The sequence below is a fragment of the Uloborus diversus genome, chromosome 3 (genome assembly GCF_026930045.1).
Source record: "Uloborus diversus isolate 005 chromosome 3, Udiv.v.3.1, whole genome shotgun sequence".
NCBI classification, from domain to species: domain Eukaryota; kingdom Metazoa; phylum Arthropoda; class Arachnida; order Araneae; family Uloboridae; genus Uloborus; species Uloborus diversus.
Genome location: NC_072733.1, coordinates 186,302,560 through 186,320,933, shown reverse-complemented (window position 1 = coordinate 186,320,933; position 18,374 = coordinate 186,302,560). Strand labels below are relative to the sequence as shown.

At 34.5% G+C, this 18,374-nt stretch overlaps 1 protein-coding gene across 4 annotated transcripts in view; it reads left to right on the top strand.

Annotated features, from left to right (window-relative positions):
- Positions 1-18,374, top strand: part of LOC129218446 (fatty acyl-CoA reductase 1-like) — a 63,511-nt gene that overhangs the window by 38,277 nt on the left and 6,860 nt on the right. For all 4 annotated transcript variants that reach the window (XM_054852721.1, XM_054852718.1, XM_054852720.1 and 1 more), the window contains 6 exons: positions 1,252-1,324; positions 7,532-7,638; positions 11,443-11,620; positions 13,939-13,983; positions 14,795-14,913; positions 16,419-16,658. In XM_054852721.1, coding sequence (XP_054708696.1) covers positions 1,252-1,324; positions 7,532-7,638; positions 11,443-11,620; positions 13,939-13,983; positions 14,795-14,913; positions 16,419-16,658 — 762 coding nt within the window. The remainder of the gene's footprint in view (positions 1-1,251; positions 1,325-7,531; positions 7,639-11,442; positions 11,621-13,938; positions 13,984-14,794; positions 14,914-16,418; positions 16,659-18,374) is intronic.

The window sequence follows — 18,374 nt, the reverse complement described above, 5'->3', positions numbered from 1 at the left end:
TCTAAAACCAAGTAGCAGTTTCCCACACCAGTATATTAACAAATGGAATCTATAAAGCTTCAGCTGATCAGAAATAAACTTATCAGAGCCGGAGTATACTTTCTACGCGAAAGCGATTTCTTCGTGTCTAACTCGGAACTTTTATAGAGTAAGTGTTCTTGGAGGTGTTTTTTTATAGATTAGGTGTTCATAAAATTGCAGGCTTATCCCTCTTATACGTAGGCTTGCCAGATGTCCCGGTTTTCAGACAAAATCCCGGTGTCCCGGCCGGTTTACTTCGTCTCGGTAAAAGAGAAATTTGATAACACATGACCAAAAAAGTCGAAAAATAATTGTCAAGGATCATTTAAAATAACTTTGTCATTTCTGTATCTCAGGGCCGGACTAAAGTTAGTCCAAAAACAGCGTTTTCCTGTTTATTGCTGCGTTGTATGTAGAATCTTAGTCTACATCGAGCCATGCAAAGGTAATTCTAAAATTTCAAAAAAAAAAAAAAAAATCCGTTATAATTATTTACCAATGTAAAAAAGCGTACGTCCTATCCTTTGCATGCGCCAGACAAATGTTTTTCCTATCTCCTGTAAAGTAGCAATTATGTGACTTACGTTAGTCGGGATCTGAAGTACAGATTTGTAACATTGACCAGTAAAATTAATCTGATTAGCTTGTGAGGATTTTTACAACAAGAAAAAGACAAGACTTTCTAAAAAATGTCCTAGCCAATCCAAAGAACATATGAATGTTCAAATTTTTGTTTCTCATTCAAAGTTTTTCTTGAATAACTTAAAAATATAAATATGCAGGAAATAAGATGTTTAAATGTATCTGCATGCGTAATGTATTTATTACCCCTGATTTAGGCTCAAATTTAGTAACCATTTACTCATAGCATTAAGAATGGACTACCCTCTAAATTCTGAAACACTAAAAAACAATCAGGGGTACACATCCTTTTGAATACTCTCTACGCTGGCGAGATAAGTTAGTATTCCGGTGTCTCGGTTGAGCATTTCGGAAATCTGGCAAGCCTACTTATACGCCTTGGGAAGAAATTATTTGGGATTAAAAAATTTCTGAAGGTGTTTAAATTTCTAGTAGTGGCTAACGCTTCAACTAAGTTTCAAATGCATAACACGTAGTAGACATAAGATCTTAAACATTTTGATTAAAATGCAAGTGAATACTCCCATTAAAAGAAAACATCTTATATGCAAAAGTAATATTTAATTTGTATAAATCTTACATTTTCAGACAAGCAGTAAACATGAATGTCTTGGCAACGAGAAGAATGATTGAACTCTGTCACAAGTTACCTAATCTTGTGGTAAGTTATTCTTCCCTATATGTTTTCCAACATTAAAAATTTTACTATCACTTATATCTAACGTTATTTAATTTACTGCATTTTCAGAGTAATTTAAATATGAGGAGACGTACTTCTGGAAATGCGCGGCTTGTACTGATTTTAAACCCTTATGATCGTATAAATTACATTGATTTTTTTGGTATTATTCACGTAACACAATTTGTCGCGATTTTTCCCCCTCAATTATGTGAAATAAGATAATGCTTAGACGTGAAAAATACTATTTCGATTGGAGAGCAAGAATGAAATTCGTGTAGACATTACGTTTATTTCTAAATGATAATGAGCTAATAGAACAATGCAGGTTTTGCAAATACAATTCCACTACATACTAGCACGGCTGTTACCAACGGGAGGTACGTTTAAGGGTAGGTACCTTCCTATGACTGCAAAGTAAAAAGAAAGTTAAAATAGCTGACAATGGCAATAAAAACATGTTCAATATCATGGTACAACTTTTGACCCTGTTCTGATGCAAAATTTTAATTTTCGACAACAGTGCGACTGAAGGTCACCGAGCTAGAGGAATAGTTTTTTTTTTTTCCAACTTGGCGAACTGTTCAGTCAATCTCTAAAAAAGTGTTGAATTTACATTTTGGTGATTCATTTTAATCTGATAAATTTAGATGTTTATGTAGTTATGAAGATCTTCCACATAGGTTCAGCTAAATTACAGTATCAAGAACAGATGTGATAAAAGTCCCATTGGTGAATTACCTTGACGACAGAAAAAAAATCCCGGAAATGCATGTACAGTTTTTCCATTACTATTATTACTGCCAATAAAGTGATGTCACACAACGGCATGAAGCACAGCAAAAATGCACACAACTGCACTACATTGCAAGTAAAATTTATCATTGAAAAATATCGCCAAATAAATTTTTGGAAGATTCTAGCCGAAGTTCTAATGATGCCAGAGTGTGGGAGAGAGATGGTGTTTAATTGTACACAGCATCGGTTACCAGTTTATTAATCAAATTAATGTCTGTTTCTAGTTCGCGTTTTCGCTAAGGGCTCAAGATCAATCGACTGATTTCCATGCAACATGGCAGAAAAGTATTTCCAAACTTTTGTGCCATAAAATATGGTACAAAAATACTTCCAAGCATGAAGAAGAGCACCTTAGATTAAATTTGCTAAAATGTATTTTCTTAATTTAAATTAAGCAATACTTTAATAAACACTTTGCTAACATTAAATCGAAGAAATTTTTGCTTATTTACATTCCATACCACATAGATGCCTCCCCCCTCGAAAAAACAAGATTGAATGGATTCCATTTGAAGTTCAGAGGGTGGTTAAAACGCCTTTAATAATTATTCTTATCAGCTCAATTTCGATTTAGTAACACTGCAGATGATTAAAATGCTCGTAGAGACAATGTTGAAAAGGTCCAAAAAATTAAATGGTATTTCTTTTAACTATAAGTATTTTAATAGAAGGATTGATGCAAGTAAGAGACGTTTTCGTGAATGCTGAAACGAAAAATATTCCGGTATATGACCATTTAAAAAGCCTTCTATATTTAATCGACGCCAAAATATTGCTAAGAAAGGAATAATTGTTATATGGTTATATTTTTGAATTTGATTTTAATACATTTCAACAGTTACTGAAAAATGTCTACGTTTCGTAAAATTTTGTGGGATTTTCGTATGTTTCACAAAAAGATAGAGAACTACCAAGTTATTTTTCAGGTTTTTGGAAACATTTTGGGTCGTCTGTCTGTTATACGAGTCGATTGTTTCATTGTAGTTTAGTATGCAATTACTCAACAGAATTGTTTAGTTATTTCATTCTACGTAACCCTCTCCTTAAGTCATTTTTTCCTTCCAGAACCAATATCTTTCTTAGCTATTTTAAGTTTTGTATATTGTTTATGCTTTGCAACAATGGAACTTTCAAAGTATTGATAATTATAACCTCAGTATGAACTTAAATAGTGATGACGATTTTACGATCCAGGGGGGGGGGGGCGGCAAGAAATGAGTAGCAATTTAAACACAGAAAAATAGTGAGCCAACTAGTCGCCGAATTGGCAGAGTAAAAATGGTATTCAGCTTCGGGTATTTTTTTCCCCCATATAATAATCAAAAACATTTTTATGAAAAAAAAGTTAAGCCATCGAAATTTTTTTACGTATCCTGCAGTGGGAAGATAAAGGACAGTATCGGCAAATTTTGCATTTTTCATGTTTTTGCATTTTTATCATGTATTGTACTGTAGCTTTCTTGTATAAGATTTCTTACTTGGGTTTTTGCTTTGGATATTTCCTGAAAATAAAGCACGTAAAAAACGTCCAAATTCCAACATTTTCCTATTAGTACGGAATCCAAAACACGTTTCTTTTCGAATTTCAAAAACTCGTTTCTGCAGATACTGCCCATTACCTTCCCACGGCAGTATTACATGCCGTTATCTCTCCATAGCATTCATTATGCATCCAGCTGCCTTTCGAAATTTAATGTGAAATAATTTTTAAAAATAAGTAACTCAATTCTTCCGTTACGTTTTATGAAAAGTTTCGTGCATTATTAATCACGGATCGCTGCACAAAGTGCACTTTTTGCCCTTTTGGAGGTCATGGTTATTGATTGGGAGAAAGAATTTGTAGAAAGATGCTGTCAAATGTTCCTGTATAGGAAGTTGTAAAATTAAAAGAAAAAAGATCGTAAAAAAATGCAATCGTTTATCCTAAATAAAAATTACTCACCTGTCGCTTTTTCCTTTCTAAAAGGTAATTATGCTATCCACTGTGAAAAACAAAAATAACGTGATACGTCAGATTTGACATTCACGGAAAGGCTTTGTTATAAAATCTTGTCATGTCTCCAGCAAAGAGTGCAAATGCATCGAGATTAAAAGAGAAAGAAGAAAAAAAAAAGCTTGAAGTTTAGCTTTTGTTGCTTTAAAGATATGAAATAAGTTTATCGCGATGTCAATTGAATGCTTCAGAACAACAGTCGAACTATCTTTTAACGAGCCCTGATTTAACAAGGACCCGGATTTAGCGAGGAAATCAGAAAAACTTGGTCGGTATAATGTTAAGTCTGTGGGAGCATAACTGGCCTTTAACGAGCAAATCCCGTTTAAAGCGAGGAATATTTTTGGGATTCATAAAATTTCTATTGATTTCCAGTTCAGCTTGTCTTTTTTAGTGAATTTTATTTAACATTCAAAAGTCAACCAAAGTTAGTAATAAATCATAAATCCTGAAAACACGCGATGACGCACTTTTTTTTTAATTTGTGGAGCAAAGAAATATTTAAAAATTATATACAGGGTGTTTCAGCTGTTTCAAAACTCCTAAGAGGAGTATAGTTCATCCTAACGACTCGGAAGTAATTTTCCAATGCGGAGTCAATAATGCTTTTCTAAAGCAGTAATGTACACAGAATCAACATAAAAAAGAGGCCGTAAGTGAAAAATATTTTTTATAATACATGTCAAAAAGCAGAAGGTACATGGGTCCACGAAAACGTTTGAAGTTTTATTAACCGGCTACAATGCACACCTCACATCTTCGGAGATTGGACATCTGAACAGTCTGGAATACTCCCGGCATATCTCAAATTTCTCGCGTCGGGAAAGCATTTCTGACCCCACATTGCTTATGTTTTTCAGTCGTCACGGTGCACTCTTCCCCTCTTTGGAGTTCTGAAACAGTTGACTAAAACACCCTGTATATGTGTATTCCCCAAGGTCAATGACATAAGAGCCATCCAGACAGTTCAAAGCAAAGTAACCAACGTCTTTGGTACTGTACTGTGATTAAAAATAAGGAAAAAAAGCATTTATGATGATTTTTTTTGCGAACTCGTTTTTTACGAGCACTCTGTTATAGCGAGCAAATATCGTGGTCTCTTTGCACTCGTTATGAGCGAGTTTGACTTTGTAAAATGAGACATGCGCAATAATTTCGCTGATTTACCAGATCGACAGTTCTCCAGCTTTACAATTCCTGAGCTAATTATAATGCCGTTCAATCTCGATAATTTGTAGAATATTATTGATCAAACGCTACTTACGTATGGCAAGTTCAATTGAAATTAGCACGGGCACGTCTCTAGTCATGTTTTGTGAAAGCCTATACTTTTGGAGACTTCATACTTTTTTATTTGTGATTTCCAGTATCACATTGTACAATATTATACTTAACACAGAAAAATCAACTTTATTGTTAGAGAGCTTAATATTATATTCCCACTCCGCATTAAAATATCAGATTGTTTGCACAATTAACAAAATTACTACTTCGATATTAAATTGGTCTCGATATTTAAATATTAAGTTTTTTTTTTTTTCATTTCCGTGAACAAGGCATTTATTTTTTTAAAATTTATGAGTAATTGGAACTTAGTTGGGCCATTGTTTGTGGTTACTTCTAGTAACACTTTCATGTATGAATGAAAATAAATAAAAAACAAGAAAACAAAATATTTCAAAATTGAAAAACATTTGCGTTCAAAAGTTACGTTTTTTTGGAGAATGACCCTTATAAAAAAAATTGTAACTATTTCAACTTTCTTTTTTTAATTTTAAAAACTCAAAACATCTTTGCTATATTTTTTTTTCTACTGCAAAACTTTATTTTTTTAGATACAAAAATTATTTTCTGCTCCGAAACTAGATTTTCTATGCTAAAAAGATGCATTTTTGTTTTACAAAACTTGATTTTTCCTGCTCTAAAAGCTGTTACAAATCTGTCCGAGTGAGTTTATCCCTACTTTTAAAACAACTCACAATGGAGAACTGTGCAGGATTTTTACATTGGTAACTAGATGAAAAATTAAACTGCAGTCAATTACTTCAGGATGTTGAAAATAACTAAAGCATGAAAGTAATTTTCAGTCTCTCATTAACTTTGTTTTCGAAAAACACAAGGTGCCTCTTTAAGAACGGATAAACTCTACGGGATTTGTTGTTTGAAACGCAAAAAAACATCCAGAGGTGTACCTCTAAGACCAAACCTTTTCCTGAAAAATGCTCGAGAAAATATGCTACGTAATATCCGCTGTTACTGGAAGCAGTACCTTCTTAGATTTCTTCCAAAGGAGACAAATGAAGAAATTGTTTCATACAGATCTGTGTTACTTCCGAAAGAGACTTAAGTTGCTTGTCCTAAGGTGCTTGCTCTGTGTATACTACGTTGCTGGATCGTGCACATCGGTTTATAACCATTCTACGACGTGCGCATGCATACTGTTCAGCACTTTGCTTATAATGTAATTGCAATTTATTAGATTAACAACCCAGAACCTACCACAAGGAGGTGACTGGACTTCGTATTCCACCTAGCATTTTTCCTTCCACAGAGCAAAAAAAAAAAAAAGAAAATTATTTAAAGTGTCTACATATTTACATTTATTACATAAATTTAAACGTTTATACTTTTGAATCAAGGTTTGAAGAAAAACATGATTTGGTGTCTATGATCGCGAGTGTAAATATAGTCTTATAAATCCATTTCTTGCGTTTTTCTCATACTGTTCGACCGATTTTCTTAGCAGTTTCTATCCTTTCTACCTTCTGAGTGTGGCATGCTAAGTTTTTCTGCAATTACTGAAAAAAAAGAACTTTCTGCCATTGAAAAATTAAACTATTTCTGACTTGAAAAATTCAGCCGGAAGAAATTCGAGTTTCAAAAACAGACTTAAATAACAACCAAAAGTGTTGAACAGCTGTTGTCAGGGTAATACAGAAAGGAAAAGGTAAACTTGATATCAGTAAGGAAGCAATATAATTTCGTGATATTTGAAGTACAATTTTCCCCTCCTTACGATATGTTACGTTAGGAATGATCAAATGCAACATTTCTTGTTCAATTGGAATAATTGCATTACTATAAAACGCGTAACACTGGTTAAGTATTGGAAAAATATGGATTGTCAACCTGAGTAACTTTTAACCAAATGCAACTTTAGTTATTTTTTATATTAACATTTTTCTACAACTACTTTTGTGATTTACTATACATTTAATTTGACAAGCTCAGAACTACGGATTTACTAACTTTTCATAGATTTTTATATTATGGTGAAGCATAGATTTTATTAAGACTTCTTTGCAATTCAATTTATGTCTCGTTATGCTTCTCTCCTTGCAACTTAGAATTTTACTTTTGAATACTAAAGAGTGTAATATTTTCGTCCAACTTTTCAGGCGGTGGTTCATGTTTCGACAGCCTATGCTAACTGCAATCGAAAAGAAGTGGATGAAGTCATCTATCCTGCACCCATTCCGCCAAACCAAATAATAGAAGCTACAGAGTAAGATTTTTCCCTTATAAACTCGAACTCGACTGCTATTTTGTTACGTTTGTATTATTAAAACTAGATAATTTTTTTAAATACAGGGTGGTCCTAAAGAATGTCCTCCTATGTATCTACTATACAAATAAGTTTTAAAGGATTTTTTTTTTAAGTTGGACGCTTTATTGTGAAAAAATGGTTTTATGTTCAGTTTTCGAAGTTTTTTCCACCGTTGGCTACTACATTTTCCCATCTTTCTGGCAATTTTCGAATGCCTATTGGAAAAAACGACGCGTCTTTTGATGCAATCGAGGAATCGATCCAATTTTGGACTTCTTCAAAAGAACAGAAGTGCTGATCCTCAAGAGCACGTGTCATCGACGAAAACAAATAGCACTCGGAAGGGGCTATGTCTGGGCTACATAGTGGGTGGTGTAGGATTGCCTATTTCAGGTTATCTAGGTATGTTTTGACCGGTTGCGCAACGTGTGGCCGAGCGTTTGTTGCGAAATTACCTTGTGTCTCTCCTTATATTGTGTCCAATATAGCCTCCCATTCTGCATCTTTAAACGTTTGTGGCTGTCCATCGTACTCTTTGTTATTGGCATCAAAATCGCCGCTTCTAAAACGTCTATACTAAAACTCAGATGTGGAAATTGATGAAGCATGTTCCCCGTAAACTTCTTGCAGCATTCGATTGCCTTCAGCCGCACTTTTCCTCAAATGGAAGCAGAGAAGTAAGTTTTCCCGCAAATTGTGTTTTGTCGGCACAGAAGCTGACATATTCAGAGCACAGAAAATCTATTCTTTCCACTTCAGCGAAATGTCACGAACTCAAAATGAAAGCCTAACGATGAGGTTATAAAATGAAGTTAGTTGCAACATTGTCCGTTTAGATTTAATACCAGTGACGCCATCTCTTAAAAATCCTTTAAAACTTATTTGAACACCAGATATGAAAACCTAGCTGCCTACCCTCTCAACCATTCGAAACGAAAACTTCAGAGATACTTGTTTAAAGATATTGTGAGGATTTTTTAAAAAAGACGGAGCTCACCCAGGAAAAAATGTCAGCATAAAACCTGCATTGAACTACAGGTTTTAGGAAGGTTAATGCAAGTTTTTCAAAGGGAAAACTTGGATACAGGTTTAATGCAGGGACATTGCAGGTAATAAACAGGTTTTAGGAGGGTAATTTAACTTTGCATAAAACAACACAGGGATTTGACAGGTAGATGCAGTCACTGGAGAATAATTTGAACTTAGAAAATTTCCTACAGACATCAGTACAGGTTTTTCGAAGGAGAATTAAAAGCAGGTTTTATGCAGACTGTTACAGTGAAAAAATCTGTTTGAATGTCAAACAGCCATTTTTTTCCTGGCGCAAATTGATTAGCATAATGAAGGACCACAAATGGCGTTTGTAACGATTAGGTAGCGGCAAAATAACCGGTTTAAAGCATTTGCAAATAATAAATTTTTTTAGGCCGAATGACAAAATAAAAGGGGATTTTCAACGCACTTCGCATAACTCGTAATGTTAGTCAGTAGTAGACACATCTATCTAAAAACACCACGTGCAAGGCATTGCTTGTAGAGAGAACCTTTAAAATACACTGTAGAAAGTGCTTTTTCATTCAGGTGTACGAATGTGCTAACTAGTATTTTTCGTCAAAGGTCGTTTGCGACTTTTCAATGCTCTGATCAATCTGCGCAAGGAAGAAAAACTGGTGTTGCTATTCAAAAACGTCAAGAGTCTTTCACTGTAACTGTGAGTTCCGAGTTGTTTAAAATCATCACAATCTCAATCGCATACCTTCAAATAAGTGTCTGAAATTTTGGTTCGATTGATTGAACGGATAGGCCACTAGGGCTTCGTATAAAAGGGAAGATTCTTTTCGACCACCCTGCATTTAAAATAAAATGTATAATTAGACATTTCATGATTAGAGGAAAAAAAATCATAGGAGGATTAAACTTTATTATTAAAGGATAAAATCGTTTTCTTAATACGTCATTCCAGAATGTATTCATAGAAGAAGGCATTTCTTCTATGAATACATTTCTGGCATTTCTTCTATGAATAAATGCTTTGTTCCATGAATACATTCTGGAATGACATCCATCCATCATAGAAGGATGTAACTTTATTGTTAGGGATCATATCCTCTTAATACGCCCTTCCAGAATGTCTTCATAGAAGAAATTCTTTTCTCTAAATGTATTCTGGAATGACGTTATTTATTTGAACTATATAGTATCTTCTTAAAGAAAATCGAGAAACAATACTATAAGTTACAAACTTTTAGCAATTCCTTGGATGATTACATATTTTTAACTAAAGGATTATTTAAATATACCAAGATGGGGAATGCGGGGCAAAGTGAAATATTTACTCCTTTTTTAGAGCTACCCATCTGGTAATGTTTTAACTATGTAGCAACACAGTAAGTCTATTCCAGTCAAGATTTACCTCTAATACCAAAGATTATGATAATAAAAGCAATTCCCTTAAATTGGTACTCATATTACAATATTTTGTGGGTCAAAAATTTTGTTTTTAAATGATAAAGTTCTTGTTATTAAAATTTTAAATATAATTGAGATCTACTAATATTCGGTGCAGTATTTGTTTAATGTGAAGCTTATTTGGGTTTTTAATAATTTATACAATTATTCAAGTGCATGCCGAGGCAAAGTGAAAAAGCTCATTTTGTTTACTTAATCAATCCTTTATCAAATCACTTGCGTACTTATTACTTCAGTTACATTCCTTCATTTAATAATTCAGTTATTTATTCATTCATTCACATATCATCTTTTTCATTCACTATTTTATTCACTCATTTATTTTTTTTCTCGCGTTTCTTAATGTATTTTTTAATTTTCCTTTTCTATTTATTTATATATTCATTGTTTAATTTAATCATTCATTTGATAAAAAATATCTTGAACAATCAAATAAAAAATATTTCATTTGAAAAAATTCCATTTTTTACTTTTCCCCCATGAAAAAAAAAAAGTGAAAGTATTTTTTTTTTGGAGGTACAAAGTTACTGCCGAAAATGTTTCAGCGCAAGTTTTATTATAAAATAATATATTGATCCTTCTTTATGAACCATAAATTTTAGAACAAAATTCCAATTTATTCATATTGAGAACAGTAAGTGATCTTAATCGTTTCACTTTGCCCCACATACCCCTACGTAGTTTAGCAATTACAACTTATTCTTTGTTTTCAAATCGGAACGGGGTCTTCAGTGGTCAAACAAAATCATGTTTTTGTGTTACTTAAGTACCATTCAATTAGTGAATCAGATTCTTACGTTTCGAAACAAAGTTTTAATTTTTATTCTAAAATACGACAGGTTATTCAGTCTTTAACTGTTCATGCTTTACTGAGCTTGGATTTTACTTAGTTCAAATGTTGTGTGAAAAAAAACGAGGCATACAAATTTAATTCTTTATCTGAGACAATGTCACACTGAAAGATTACCGGAATTCGGTACCATTCTAGAAAGAAAAAACCATTCTAACGTTCTCTCGGATCCTAAATGGCGACTGCGTCGTCCTGTCTTATGTAGGGGCTAGATTGAGACTTATACGGGCATTTAATGCGGGAAGTCTGCATAAGTTCGTCTGCGCATGTCCTAAGTAACGGAATAGCAGATTGAAGCGACTTGGAAGTTGATACGCGTTCTTTTCTAGTTTGGAAACAGTGTATAATTTGATTCATTCTAGAGTAACAGGATTACCTTGACTTAAACATTGATTTTTAAATAGTTTCACTACGCAAATTTCTTAATTACTTCTTTTTTCCAGATGGATGGAGGAAAAACTGCTGGATTCAATCACTCCAAAATTGATTGGGAACAGACCAAATACATATACTTTTACAAAAGCTTTAGCCGAAAATCTCCTAATTGAAGAGTCTGAAACTTTACCAGTTGCCATCGTTAGACCATCAATTGTGAGCGCATCCTGGAGGGAACCTTTTCCAGTTAGTATTATCAAGTAGAAAAATCTTCAATTTATAATTCCATTAAACTCGTTTTAGTTCAGTAATAGATGCTATAACTTTTACAAAAAAAAATATTCATGAGAGAGGGATCTCAACTTAGTAATCGAATTGTCTTTTGAATGAAAACTTACAATAGAATAAATCGAACAAAATTTCTCTCAGTTTGTGAATGCTTACAATTTTAATTTTCATTTAGAACGTACCTTTTGTCTCAACTTGAACCAAAACGTTTTAGCGATATTCCAATTGAGAACAAAATATTCTTCTTCCAAGCGAATGGCCGACAGTAATTTAGTGCATCCATTCGTCCTTATTCTACTTAATTTTCGGGCTTACAAGGAACCCCTTTGGTAAACAAAGTTGCTAGATTTTGGACATAGATAATGAGATTCAAGTCAGCTGGTAACATTGTAAATTTTTTTCAATGTTATTCTGATATTCTAAGATTTTCGATTCGGAAATTTTTTCAGTTCCTGCGGACAATGGGAAAACCTTTCTAGGGCTGTGGGAGGAATACTTTTCAACAAGTTTTTAACTGTCCATAGTAATCTATTCTTCTTCCCACCCCTCTGGATCATTTGGTACCAAGTATAATGGAAGTATACCAAACACTAAATTCTCAGTACTTAATGAACTAAATGAATTTCTTGGAATCATTTTACAGAGTTCAATTGGCTAAATGTAGGGTCAGTTGGGGAAAGCGAAACGGAATTTCAATGTTTCAAATTTAGATCCTTTCCCTTCTTGTGGATGAATTCAGACACCAAGTTTTTTGCATCCTCTCCAAGGCTCTGAGAGTATCTGGGTATGAAATATTTGGCTTTATGACTGTATGTTTTATAGCGAATGAAACCATGTTTCCTTTTACCCCAGAGACTAGGGGGTAAACAAAAACACCCCATCCCCTCCCCCCCCCATGAGATTATGTAGGTAGATAATCGCATTATATGCCATCAGTTTGGAAGCTTAAGAAGTTCTACACCAACAATACTCTTATCTGTGACCTCGAAGGTCGCATGGGACCAGCTGAACCCTCCAAATGTAATCCGAAATCATTCGTGGGAATCCTAAAAAGGTCGTTCACAAATAATCTTGTTTTTACTCCGAATCACACTGAGCAATTGCAAATTTGCGAACGATCTCTTACGATTCATGACATATGTTTTTGAGTTTTCAGGATATTCAGCTTCGATTTTTTTCCAAGTTACCAAATCTATTTGGCTAAGAGATTTTGAAAGTTGCAATTTGTCAGGCATGCGCAATGTGAAATCGCTTTAAATATTCGCATTTCATCAAATTTTCAAAAAAAATTTCAAATTTTAGTATTATAATTTTCTTGTATTTTTTCAAGTTTTTGGAAAATTTGGTCGAGCTTGAAAGAAATCTCTGCTCATTATGGGTCTAAAACTTGCAAAAAATGGGAATTTTTAAAAGAAATTCTTATATATTCGAGAATATAAGTGATATTTTCAGTAAGTTACCGCCTTACAGCCAGGGTTAACGCAAAAATACATGAAATACACCACCTGCTCAGTCATTCCAGCCGAGGACTGCAGTTTCGTGCTTATCAGCACTCATCAGCCCGGTATAGGAAGTGACTGAGCTGGAGGTGGAACACGTTTGTAAACGAGTTCGTTTTCCACCTCCAGCTCAGTCACTTCCTATACTGGGGTGATGAGTGCTAACAAGTATGAAACTGCAGTCCTCGGCTGGAATGACTGAGTTGGCGGTGTATTTCATGTAGTATAAGTGATACTTTCACGAAAATATAAAATTGTTGTACGTAGGAAGTAAGCTAATAGCCGAAATTCATAGCAAATAGTATATTCCCGGCAATTGACCATGAAGAATAATCAAAAAGCGTTTAGATTTCTTCAACTTGTTACTGGTTCCCTGAATGCATGGGTTTTTCATTTTTTTAAACATGTCAGCTGAAGCATACCTTCTATGTGTCAAATGTTACTTGTTCTCTTATTTCTTGAGAAATTGGTTAAAATGCGAATTTTTGGAAAAGATGCTGTTTTGTCTGCCGCTGTATATATGCATGATGCGATTGTTCCGACTTTGAGGAGAAACTTCAAATTGGAGTGCATATCGACATTTTGATCGGAGTGCATAACTTATCATGCTTACTTTTTCAGTTTTCCTTTAGGTACATATATTTTTATTAAAAATATAAACTTATTTTTATGTATGTACGTCTCGGAGTAACAGTAAAACATTTGTTCATGTCCTACAGCGGCCCTGTGACAACCATATACATGTTGATACTATGAATTAAAATATTTATTTTTCAGGGTTGGATAGACAATTTGAATGGACCAGCAGGAATAATCGTCGCAGTAAGTTCTTACTATAGTGATATCTTTGAATTTACCTTTGTAAAAATAGAAGCGAGGTGACGCGTTTCCTGATTAAAATACAGCTGAATGCATATGCTGTTAGCGGGACACTAATGTCGCAAAATTCTATTTTACTTCTTAAAAAACATTCGCAATCAATAAAGCGATATTGATTGCAAAAGTTAAGTGTTGAATTGAAATTTTGACAGAAATCTGGCACTTGTTAACTTCAAAATAATGTTCATAAAATCGAGTCGCTATCTTTTTGTTCGAGTACAAATTCCTATTAAAGCTTGACCGCGGAGAGATGGCGGATGACCTTGAAGCTGAACATCGTTTGTAATAGAATCTACCAGAAAGCGCCCGATTAGTAAGAGGCACGGTCTCGCTAATCCTATCTATTACAAATAATAACAAACAACCTATTACAAATGATACAAATTATATTTTTGCTTCAAGTTCATCCGCTTTCTCAGTGGTCAAGCTTTAGCTTTACTACACATTTATGTCTACAAAGATTCCAAAACCATAAGAAACAGTTTTCCCACTTCTTCGATGTTTTCCGTTTTTTAAATAAATTAAAATGTTTAACGTTTTAAAAAGAAACAACCAATTGGCTTCAGCTAAATATACCTTATTTTTATGGAATTGTTTAAAACTTTTAGCTCAATTATTCCGTGATTATGAGAAAACTGCTGTTTTGTGTGTGTTACTTTAGTTTGCGCTATAGATAATCCTGACTGGATATCTGTGACTTCCATTTTCCGTGTAATATAATGACTTTTGATTACTAAAACATATTTACTTTAAGGGTGGCAAAGGTGTTTTACGAACGATGATCATCTATGGCGAAGTTGTAGCTGATATCATTCCAGTTGATGTCGTCATAAATCTCATGATTGCTGTAGCGTGGTACACGGCAGTGAAAAGGTAATTTTAGTTTGAAATTTTAAATATGCTCAAAAAGGTGTTTAAAAAAAATTGTCTGTATTTCCGCTGTCAAGAAATTGCAACGAAAATCATTATTTATGAAGAAAGGTAAAAAAAATCTAAACATTTCCTTTCTATTCACAACTATAGGGAGTTTTTCTATGCGATAACGTGTATTTATTCGGTGTACCCTATTCGTATAATAACTTTTTGTTCTATGCATGGTATTTCACTAACTCTTGTGCAGGGGCGGGCACAAAAATTTTGGGGCCCATCACAAATGACTTATGGGCCCTCTCCATATTGTTTACCCTACATCAATACGTATATATTGCCCCCTATTTTAAAAATCTCGGGGCCCGGACCCACTGGTGTCCTCTCTCCATCCCCCTGTGAACGCCCCTGGTCTTGTGACATGTGAATTGAAGCTTTAAAAAATCTCACAAACAAGTTGTAAATTTAAACCGCCTTTATTTCAGGCTGTCTAATTTTACAACTTGTTTGTGAGATTTTTTAACAAGGCTTATTTAGGCCCTTTAAGCCTAAAATCGAAGCTTTTGGTGTTCGGTCATTGGGTGATAGATTATAAAGTATACATAAGAGTTCATGAGCCAAAATGACATCATATGGGGGCTTCAAATTTGATCAGATTAAGCAACATTACAGGTTGTCTAGTAAATGCATTGAATCTCATAAACTGAGGAGATTCAAAAATGGCTCAAAACAGCTGCACCTCAAACTTCAAAATAGTTGATTTTTGGAAAGAAATTAAAATGAAATTAGTATTTAAGTTTCATTACTCATAGAGCAAGAATTAAAATGGAGGGAGCAAGTGTCCAATCATTGGATTAGCAAAAGCTAATTTAAAAACCTCAAGTCACGCGACTCTACAATGACGAATGGTTGGCATGTTGTGCGTGAAACAAGCGAAAGAAACCGATTTCTTCCAATACTTTGCTGTAAAGTCTAGCACGTGACTTAAGGTCTTGGTTTCATGAATGAGTCTTCACTCCCTCCAATTTATCCCTTCTCAATGATACCCACAGTGTAGTTGGGGGGGGGGGGGGGCGCTGTCCCTGAAATATTTAAAACTACAGCACTACAAACCCATTTCTCGTTCAGTACTTCAAGTGGCATACCATAATGTGGAAAGCTGATTAGCAACATGATTGTTTAATTTTTGCTTTCCAAAAAGTAGTTTGTTGATTTCCTGAAGATATGTTATCAGAAAAACTTATAACTCAAAAATATGCGAGTAATACTGTTTTTCAATATTTTTGATAGACTATTTCTCAAGATAATTGTATACTTGTGCTTTTGTTCGTCTTTTCTAAAGTAATTTTTCCTAAGTAAAAATATGCTTTCAGAGCTACAAACTTTTATTATAAAAATGTTTGTAAATTTAGTGCTGCTATGTAAATGAATTTTTAGTATATATGCGTTTGTATTTGTGTAAGTAAAGCAATATTTTTAGTGCGCATGGAGTTAATTTATATTTGTTTCAGACCAAAGAAAACTCTGGTTTATAACTGCGTTTCTGGACCACTGAATAAAACAAGTTGGAACGATATCATGGCTGTCACATACCCAATGTTGCTCAAATACCCAAGTGCCGAGCTGTTTCGATACCCCAAAGGCAGCTTTCGTCGTAATCGATATGTCAACAATGTCTGCATTGCATTTCAGCATTATTTGCCAGCGTTGTTCGTCGACCTGTTAGCATACATATTCTTCCAGAAGCCTGGGTAAGTTCCTTTAAACAATGAAGTATGCAATGAACTCCCGATTATCGGCGGTCGGTTTATCCGCGGTTCGGGTTATCCGCGGGTATTTTCACGATTTTTCTCAACAGTCATTAAATGTTTTTTAAACTTATGATTGTGTTACTGTTCGTTTTTAGTTTATACATATGTATATTTTTCCCGTTTCATGTTAGTATATGCAATGTAGTAATGTTTTTAGCTATAATTTAAATGTATGTGTGAGTGTTATTCGTATTTTTTAGCTATTGCATACACTAAGTATAGTTTTTTTTAAATTATTCGGATTATCTGCGGTTTTCGCTTATCCGCGGTTACCGTGCCACCCTATTCCGCGGATAATCGGGAACTTATTGTACTTCTAAATATTAGGACTGCATGGCAACTGCTTTGAGAGAGAGGGCATTTATTCGTCATAAAATCATGGCAGATTTGTGTCAATCATCAACCCATACTGATATTTATCGGGATACGCATCAATTAGGGGAGGGAAGCGCAGAGTGCACCATTGAAATTTTTGGATGCTCTTAGCGGGGGGGGGGGGGGTCTCTAGGGTCTCTTTTTTGGGATGTGGCTCTCCTTTTTGGGTAAGGGATGCTCCATTGCTGTTATGAACAGGGCCGCCGAGATTAGTCGCCGGGATAGGTCCCTCCCCCCTATAAAACTTCAATTTGTACTACTAATTCCGAACCGGGCCCCTAGTTTCCGACTATGTTGACGTGACCTCTCGTGGACCCTGCTTGAGGATGGGTGTCCTGTACTTACGCATGGTACCTATTTGGTTTCGAAGCAGACTATTTTACTGTCTAAGAAGTTAATAAAAAGTGTAATTGTACATTTAACGATTGTTGATGTTATCGAACTGATTAATAGGTGAACGAAATTGAAATAAGGCCGCAAATAGCGCCAGAGCTCATTTAAAATTTACATTAGGATTTATGTAGGGATTTATGTAGTATAACGAACGTTAAAAAATAAAAAAAAAACTGAAAATTATTCTTCAAAACATTTTTCATCGGTGACACTTTTATTTGGAAGACGGGGCTCGGCTCAAATGTTTAATCTTATTTTTTTTAATAGAATAGAATGAAACGAGATGAGCTCATCTTTAATGGCATAGTGTAAGATGTCCAAGCCCTTAGTCTTGGATGAGCACATTCACGTGCGTTATATTTTATGTATTAATCGGAGTATAGAATGAACCTAGGTACGTAAATGAGAACATTTTTCGCTCTGCTATTACGTAAATTCTGTACAAACAAATGCGAAACCAGCGTAGTTCATTGCTGTGATAAACGCTGGCCGCAACTTGTTAATTATAACAAATTCAAGTTTTTAACCTACGAAATTTCAATAGCATTACCCTACTCTGACATCTACCACAACTGGATTAGTTAAGCGAGCGAAGTTTACACATCCTTCAATCAACAACCTCGTACCGTAAACCAGAAAATGCATTAATCTATAAAACCAAGAGGTTACAGGGGCATGAATTAAACATAATATGAAATTCATGTTTTAATTCATGTGGGCGATTGTTTTCCTATGAGTAAACTTAGCAGGAGCGTGCACTGAAATTTTGGGGCCCGTTCACAAATCACTTTTAATGAGTCCCTTCTCCCCCCCCTCCGTGTACGCTCCTGAAACTTAGATTCTGTGTCCCCCCCCCCCCCCCCCCCGTTGGCTATTCGTTGAATGAAA